General features: G+C 40.6%; 1 protein-coding gene across 3 annotated transcripts in view; it reads right to left on the bottom strand.

Moving 5' to 3' along the window:
- LOC114050385 (transmembrane protein 196) overlaps positions 1-8,967 on the bottom strand; it is a 60,635-nt gene that overhangs the window by 1,248 nt on the left and 50,420 nt on the right. For 2 of the 3 annotated variants that reach the window (XM_027872009.1, XM_027872010.1), the window contains exons 2-3: positions 8,897-8,953; positions 3,764-4,018 (exon numbers count right to left, since the gene is read on the bottom strand). In XM_027872009.1, the coding sequence (XP_027727810.1) occupies positions 3,764-4,018; positions 8,897-8,953 (312 nt within the window). Of the gene's footprint in view, positions 1-2,024; positions 2,099-3,763; positions 4,019-8,896; positions 8,954-8,967 lie in introns of all 3 variants that reach the window. The other variant, XM_027872008.1, reaches the window with a different exon arrangement.

Below are 8,967 nucleotides of genomic sequence, written 5' to 3'. Positions count from 1 at the left end.
TCTCTCTCTCTCTCTCTCTCTCTCTCTCTCTCTCTCTCTCTCTCTCACTCGTCCTGTACAGGTCCTTTTGCAAAAGGACAGAAGAGAATGATACCAATGCAACATCAATCTTTATGGTTGCATACTATGATTTTTATAGAGTTTGTGTAAAGGTGGATTGAAAAAAGGGGGTCAGAGAGTGGCATCTGAGGGGAGGTTACTTTACAATATATTTTTTTTTGAATTCAAACTTTCTGAAAAAAATGGCATTTTTTTTTCTATTTAGAGGAAATCAGTGGTGAACAAGATGGAGGGGTAAGGAGATGAGGTTTCATGGGTCCCTGATCCCCCAACGTACATGCTAATTTTGAAAGGATTGTTTTCTTTTCATAAATGGTGACAAAGTGTCTGATCTTTTCATATTCTTCGACCCCATATTTCTGGACCCCTCTTTCTTCTATGACATACCTACAACATTCCACCAGTAACTCCAGGTCTTCTCTCCTGTTTTCAACTAATTATCAACAGATTTTCCTCTTACTCCAATTGAATTAATGGTCTGATAAGTTACCTTTGCAAAGGGCCATTTTTACAGATGCTCTTAAAGAGTAGAAAGTCTTCAAGAGTAAAATAAAATGATTTCTTGAAACTGTAGGCCCTGGAAGAGGATCATAGGCTCATTGGGCTCTAAACCTGGGGCATGGAAGGGGGTGGGGGGGTCATTAGTCCAAACATCTCATTGTACATATGAAGAAAATGAGGCCCACAGAGGCCAAAGAACTTAAAGTGAGGAAGTGTTTAGGGCCAAGGTCCTTTACCATATTCCTAAAATTCTAGCCTACTACAAAAGCTGGATTTGAGAGTTTTTCAGGAAAAAGAGGTAAGGCACAAGTTAGGAAAATGTATTGAGTGGTCACTGGAAGTGACTGAATGGCATCTGAAACTTTGTCAGATAATGTTGCCATTTGTAAACCTGAACTTGGAAGGAGTCCCCTCCCAATCACTCTTCTCCACCACCAAGTTCAGCTCAGGCTCTTCAAAAATGATTTTCCCTTCCTTTGTACTCTTTTTCCAATTAAACAAAATGTTCAAAACAATCACTTTTCAGAAACAATGACTCCATTCCTTATCCTCTCATTCTTTTGAACATCAGCTTTATATATATATATATATATGAAGAATAAAAATGATATCCATACCAACCAATAAAATATGCTTTTTTTTTAAATTAATGGTTAAAAATATTTCAGAAAGCTTTCTACAGGAAACATTTTTTTTTATTTCACTTATATCACCTTCATTCAGACCTAGTAAAACTGCTGACAAGAAGGAGGTGGACTTCATTTTTCATTTGGATGGTTTTTAGGCAGGCATATCTAAGAGAAACAAGAGTATTTATTCTCATTTGGTCTGAGCCAAGCTGCCCATTTGTAAATATGCATTTTTTACCAAATAAACTAAAAAATATACATGTGTACATGTGTAAAGATAAAATTGTATGTAGTTTTAATCATGCTAGTAAAATTAGAAATGGGTACTCTATTTTTCTCCATCCTTCACATGGGATTTGCTTTAAAAATATATCACTTAGGAAAACTTTAAAAATGGAAGCACCTTAAGAGAGTTTTCACTGTATTAGCATCAAACTCTGTTAATGAAATCTTGTCAAGAGAGATATAGACAGTTCTTCTATATCCTGACACAGGTTATACTAACATCAAAAGGACAACCTAGGCACAATGGTTCTGAACTACAGATGTGATGCAGCAAAAGTTTGAAAAGGCATGAATCATCCAAGCAGAAATGTGCTTGGATGCCTCCAGACAGGCTGAATATTGAAAATATTCAACCAACTTTTAAGCAGCAAGACTGTGCCATGGAGAAGGAGGTCACTTCCCAGAAGTGGTGCTCCCAGAAGTGGCCCCTGTGGAAATGATATCACAGCATCAGCCCATGCTGATTGGCTGTCTTCATGATGCCCACTGAAAGGCAAGTACTTCCTGATGTGACTTAACAACATGGTAACTCCCTAGAATTCAGCGTACCTTGTAGGTAACTCTGGTGTCGGGGGCACCACCGGGCAGCTGGGCAAGTCGGTTATTTCAATACCCCTCAATCTCTAATATAAATATAATAATCATATGGTAAATATTGCACAGACATATACATGTAAAACATGGCTAAATCATGCTAGTATAAATTATGTACAAATGTATACATATATATATATATATATATATATATGTATATAGCACAAAACAGCCAGTATTCACAATGAATGAGGAAATCTCTGTAGGGCAAAATATTGCCAACATTTGTTAGGAGAAAATGGGTAACTGCTTCTCCTGGTTCACCTCTGTCCATTTGAAAACCCATTAAGTCAAAGATGAATTTCTTTTTGGAGGACTTATGTCAATAGGTCTGACCTTGCTTTTATTTGGAATTCTTAGCAATCTCTCCTTAATTTTCCTCTCAAAGTTGCACCAAAACTGAAAACTCATGTAAAGTTTCACTAATAAAGGGCACTGTTTCCAGCCCACATTTCCTCTCTGACATGACAAATTAAGATGCTAAAGGAGCAGATTATTCTTCCTTCTGCCCTAACTCTTGGCATTTTTCTCCTCATTATGCAATGCAAGTGATGATGTGAGAATTATTTTTCTAGATTTCCTTTTCTTAAAGGCATTATTCCTCTTCTCAAGCATTCCAGTAGCGAGAGCAGACTAAAGCAATATGGGCCGTATTCAATAGAAATACAGAGTGACTTGTTCTGATGTTACATGGGACTATAAGGATTTCCCGCTAAAGGGGATTTCCTGAAATAAGACTGTCAAATTATTTAACTTTCAAGAAAGACACCAGAAATGGGTCAACTGATCAGGTGAGGAGCAAAGAAAATGTTACACAGGACCAAGAGATGATTGAGAACTGAGGGAGACCTTGGGAGGCCAACACCTTCATTTTAATGAGGAAATGGCAGACCAGGGAACCAACGTGTCTTGCACCACTACCAACTACTCTTCCTAAGTGCTAGCATTTTTATTGTACTTCAAGGTTCACAAACGTCTTTACAAATATTAATTCATTTTTTCTTTAAGATAACCTGGGAGGCAGGTGATATTACTACTCCCATTGTTCAAACTAAGAGAATGGGGCTGGTAGGCGTAAAATGATTTGCCCAGATCATCAGATTTGAACTGAGGTCTTCCTGACTCAAGGTGCAACACTCTACCTACTGTATCACCTAGATGGATTCACCTAGTGAGTATCTGAACTAGGATTTGAATCCAGGTCCTCTGTGTTGATTCAATAAATCATCCTTTTCCCCTCCTTACTATTTTTACATTTGAAGATGTGATTTATATCATTGAAAGCCCCTGGCTGAAAAGTTGGGGTAGAAGGAGAAGGGAATTTATTGTCTTCCTTGAACTGGTGTTAGTGATCACAGGATATTCCAGGGACTGTGTTTCCTCCAGTATGAACACATGAGCATTCATATTAATGAGGCATTCCATTATTTGGGAAATGCTGCTTTTAGGACTGTTGTCTCTGAATAGACAGAGATGCCAGAGAATTATGCAGAAATGGGTATATCCATGAAGCATAAAGATATAATACTGAGAAATAACTCTCACCAATCCAGCAGGACTAAGCCTCTAGAGGATGATGGCCGCCATGGATCTCCCAGAAATTTTCTCATCTAAAAGTGGCAGCAGGTTCCCCCAGCCGCAGAGCGCACCCTTCAACACAAATGGGCAGTGATGGGGCCCGGCCCAGAACTCACTTTTTCTGCCATTTCGTGGGAATGGTGCAAGGAGTGTTCTCTCTCAGAGAACATGCGTCTTTGTTCGTAGCTGGCCAAGCGGCAAGTAAGCCAAGAAGAAAGGGTACAGCCCCCAATCCCAATGCAGGCCAGAGACATGGAGGCCAGGCGTAGTGGGTAGAGTGAGGACGTCTTCTTGGTGACTGCTCGGAGGAACTGGAAATTCAGGATGCCGCCAATTAGCCCACAGATGCAGCAGGCCGAAAAAAGGATCATCTATTGAGAAATAAGAGATGGGGTGTTGGGATTAATGTGGGGAGAAGAACCTAACTCAGAGGGCATATGACAAGTGAATTCATGAAAATGGGTATTCATTAAGCACTTTCTATATGCCAAGGCTAGTGCTTAAAGCTGGGGATACTAATAGAAAAAAACAAGGTAGTCTGTGTCCTCAAGGAGATCACACTCTAATTGAGGGACATAGCTCACATCAGCCAGTTTTGTCTCAGGGCAGATGACAAGGCCCAGAAATCCATAGGGAGCATCAGCAGATCAGTGTTAGTGTCTAACAGGCTGGCAAGCAGGGGTACTGCAGATAGTGATGCTTAGCAGTCCTCCATCTCACTACAAGGCTTGTAGTTGGTGACTATTAGCTCATTCAAGTTGTTTGAACAGTCAGGTGACTTTTCCTACCCCGTAGCCCCATGAAGTCTAGGTGGCTTGAAGGTTAAAGGTGGGGTGACAAAGGGAAATCAAGGGAGTGGGACATGCTGGGTTAGGTTCTTTTCATCCAGTAGGCCTGGAAAGGGTCTGAGGGTGGATGTTGTCAGGGAAGAGGTGACGGGAGGTAGAATGAATGAATGAATCAATGAGGCTCTGAGCTCCTTGACAGCAGGTGCTATCTTTTCCCTTTCTTTGTGTCCCAAGGGCTTAGTTCAGTGCCTGGCACTTAGTAGACACTTAATAAATGTTTATTGACTGAATGATTGAATGAATGAAAGTGTACTCCTTAAGTACTTTTGCTATGTGCCAAACACTGTGCTGAGTGCTGGTGAATACGTCCTTGCCCTCCAGGAGCTTATGTTTTAATAGGAAAAGATGGCACATAGAAAAGTGGGGTGGCCAGGAAGGAATTAGTGTGTCTCCATATTGAATGTGAAACATCTTTTGCACAGTATGAGACCACATTCTTGTGATATCTCCTAAAGGAGGATGTCTGCTCTGGGTACATTCAAAGGAGATTAATAAATGCTCATAATTTGACTGATTTTATAACAAATACTCTGTAAATTTACATCAGCATGAAATGATTTTTGTAAATTCTTTTATATATGTATATGCATATATATATACATGTAAGTATACATGTAACACAATGTTACAGGCTTCTATGTTTAAACACATGCATAGCTAGTAAAAATTCAATTTGATTAAATTCAAGAAACTTTTACCAGGCTCCTACTCTATCATGGCACTGGGTTAGGTCTTGAGAATATAAAGACAAATCACAGAATGGTGCCTACCATCAGGCATTTATACTCAACTACGGGGAAACTACATTTACACAGAAAAGTCAAAAATCACCTAATCTCAGGAGGGTGAATCTTAGAGAAAGTTAAATATTCTAAAAGGGGGAGATGAGATGGGAATGAATTCCAAGCACGAGAGAAAGCTTGTGAAAGGCATGGGGAAGAGTGGTGGGGGCGGGGAGAGGGAATACAAAGTTTAGAGAATAGTGAGTAAGGCAACTGGAACAGAGAGTGAGTGAAGGGGAATGATTTGAAGGGAGTTGGTAAAAGTAGACTAAAAGCCTAGATCTGGGGATGGACAAATGAAGTCTCAGTTTTCACAAAGCAGGGAGGTCATAGGTCCTAGAAACAATAGATTAATCTGTGAATTCAGAACATTTGTGAACACTTGGAAAATAAAACAGGAATTACTAAGAGTGAGCTTGGGCTCTCTAAGAAACAAATTTCATTTATTTTATTAGATAGCATTCTCTGTAGATCAAGGAAATATTGAAAACACCCAGCATCTTGGTTTTAGCAATCAATAAATTAATCATCAGGACATTATAAAAAGCCTACTCCGGGACAAGCACTCTCCTAGGTACTGAAGAGGCAAAGAATTGCAAGGTGTTTTTGAACAATTCTGTCTGGATAGCCATGTGAACAGGACTGATAAATGCTACCTGGGTGATAATATTATTATGTGAGTTGATAGCTGATTGATAGATTATAGCCCACCAGTGTTCAATCTTGAATTGATGTCGACTTGGACAGAGGGCTGGTGGTGAGGAAAAGACACTTTTTGACCCTATTCAAAGGAAATGGAAAGCTCACCATCATTTTAAGAATGTGACAACAACAAATCCTGGAGGTTATATAGGGGATCCTTTTGATAGGTGGGATACTGGACAAGAATGCTTTAAGGATCATATTTGACTCTAACATTCTGTGATGTCATGGCTAAATTTGTTGCAGTCTCCACAAATGATATACCTTATTGATAGAAATTGGAAGAGCTAGGTGGTGCAGTGGCAGGCCTGGATTCAGCAAGACTCATCTTTGTGAGTTCAAATCTGGCTTCACACACTAGTTGTGTGATCATGGGCAAGGCACTTAATCATGTTTGCCTCAGTTTCCTCATTTGTAAAATGAGCTAGAGAAGGAAATGGCAAACTACTACTCTAGTACCCTTGTCAAGAAAACCCCAAATAGGGTCACAGACAAGTCAGATATGACTGAAAACAACAATAACAACATTGGGAGGGTTTGAGAACTCCCAGGTGAGTAAACTCATTCTAAATGCGGGTTAATACTTTCTCTGCAATTTATAGTCTTAACTACCTAGAGTACTGAGAGGTTTAGTGACTTTCCAGGGTCATGTAGTCAAGTCTTCCAGGCTTTAAGAGAGTTCACTATTCATCATAGTACACTAACCTATTGAGTAGAGAGTTTGTGTTGTTGTCAGTATAGATCTCAAAAATTAGAAATGTATTTGACCAAGATTTCCAGGTTATTGCTGATTTCTCATATATTTTAAGTCCAATGGATAATCATGATAGTATTGGTTCAAGAAGTTCCTTTATGACTAATGAAATAAGGACTTAATTGAAAGAAATGATCTTTCTCTAAACAAAGCAAGTGACCCAGTGGAGAATCATACATAGAAGACACTCAGTTATCATTGAGTTATCATCGGATTAAGCCTTTCGACCATCCACCAAGATATTCAGGTAAGACAGAAGACCCAAGCGGGGAAAGTAATCTCTGGTGCAATCTATGGGTGTGATAAAAATCATAGATTTAGAATTGGAAAAGGGATTAGAAACTATTAGCAAACCCTGTTTACACCTAAGGAAACTGAGGCACAGGATGGTTAAATGACTTGCCTATCAGCATAGCCATCAAGTGTCTGTGAGGGTTCAGGAGACTTAAACCTGTCTTCCTATCTCCAAATTTAGTGCCTTTTCTACTATGGCATAATGTATATGAAGGATCTTATTCAGTGCTTCTAAGAATTTCTCTATTAGTTTATCATCTACACCAGAGGTTGACACATAAGTCATAATAATTTTTATGAATCTTCCTGCATATGGAACAAGAGAATACGGCAATATAATCCACGGACTGGTGTTTCTAAATACTACTGGAGAAAAGGGCCAGGACATAGGGCAGAGGCTGTGATCTGATGTTCTGCTTGATAAATGGGGTCAGAAAGAGGAAGATCATCCCCTTTTGACTTTGCCATCCCAACTAGAGAGAATGCCTAACCGTATGGAGTCAGTGCCCTGGCAGACAGAAGGAGCAACGGTGAGAAGATTGTGTGAAGGTGGAGAATGGCAAGTTCCCAAGCTTAAACTCTTCTCCCTCCAAGGACACATTTCTGTGAGGGCCTTTTTGGTCTTTGCTAATGTCCCACTTTTATCCACTCCAAGTGTTTGGTTGGGTGGCAGCAAACTTGCTGTACTGTGGTGCATGGACTAAGAGCTGGATAGGGCTTCAGATACACTCTAGTCCAACCCTTTCATTTTACAGAGGAGGAAACTGAGGCACAAGGAGATAAAGTCACTTGCCCAATGTCACACAAGTAGCAAGAAAAAAAGGCAGAATTTGAACCCAGTGCCTCTCACTCCAATGCCAGAGCTCTTTTTTCCTGCCCCATGCTGCTTCTCTCAGAGAGAAGCAACCTGCCAAGAGATCAACTAAAGAGGCCTAAACTGTGCTCATGTCTTCTAATCTTCTCTCCCTACCCTGTCCCCTACCACCATCAACAGGATTTGTGACTGTGTATGGTAACCCTTCCCTTATTCTGGGAGACATCAAACCACTCACTTCTGGGGCTTATGGCCATTATTAACTCCACTAATTTGCAAAAGTTGATATTGTTTTTGTTTTGTCTTTTCAAAGCAACCTATATAATGGAGATCCTGTTATCCCCCTTCCCTTTTCTAGCCTCATGTAAAGTAAAGTAAAGATAGCAGGAGTTGGCCACTGAGGCACACACATTGCCCTGTGTACCCAGATGAATGTCCACCCAGCAGTGCTTTCTACAATTGAAGGCCCCCTGCCAGCCCGGGCATTGATGCTCAGTGCAAGATGAACATCTGTAAGCACTTTAGACATGGGGTGTTCAGGGCTCAGAGCTTAAAAGAGTCATGCAGGGTGTTAAAATCAAGAGGAACTAAAAAAAGAAAAATCAAAACCAGCCCGACTTTTGATGGCTGCAGGGTGCCCAGTTGCAAAATTAGGTTTGCAATCAAAGTCAGTTGGGATCCCTTAGGTCCAGGTCTGTACTTAGGCAGTTAAAGTTCCCCGGGACTCCAGCTAATTGCTTTGGCTTGTTGCTGGGAGAGTCATGTGACTTGCCTGCAGTCTATAAAGTGGAAAATGAGAAGTTGGCACCGCTGCCAGGATCGGAAGTGATATTCTAGGGCTATTTAGAGAGCCCATTCAAGCTTTCCCTGTTGTGCTGCTATCCAGTGACCCCACTGTTTTTCTGAGAGGGAGGACAGGTTGGGTGGGTTTGCTTCTTTGCCCTCATTACATCTCAAATACATAAGTGGCCTTCAGCACATGGAGGCCATAGAGGAGAGGAGGCCAGTCAACCCTGGGCCCTGAGGAGACATAGAATAACAATGCAAAAACTTACCACGAGCCCGGACTTTTTTTTGGCACACAGAATTCCACAGATGCCGCAAAGCAGAAACTGCAAAGCAAAGG

Source organism: Vombatus ursinus, unplaced genomic scaffold (genome assembly GCF_900497805.2).
Source record: "Vombatus ursinus unplaced genomic scaffold, bare-nosed wombat genome assembly UNPS02014799.1, whole genome shotgun sequence".
NCBI classification, from domain to species: domain Eukaryota; kingdom Metazoa; phylum Chordata; class Mammalia; order Diprotodontia; family Vombatidae; genus Vombatus; species Vombatus ursinus.
The sequence above is the reverse complement of the archived record's forward strand: the minus strand, read 5'-3'. Positions and strand labels throughout refer to the sequence as shown.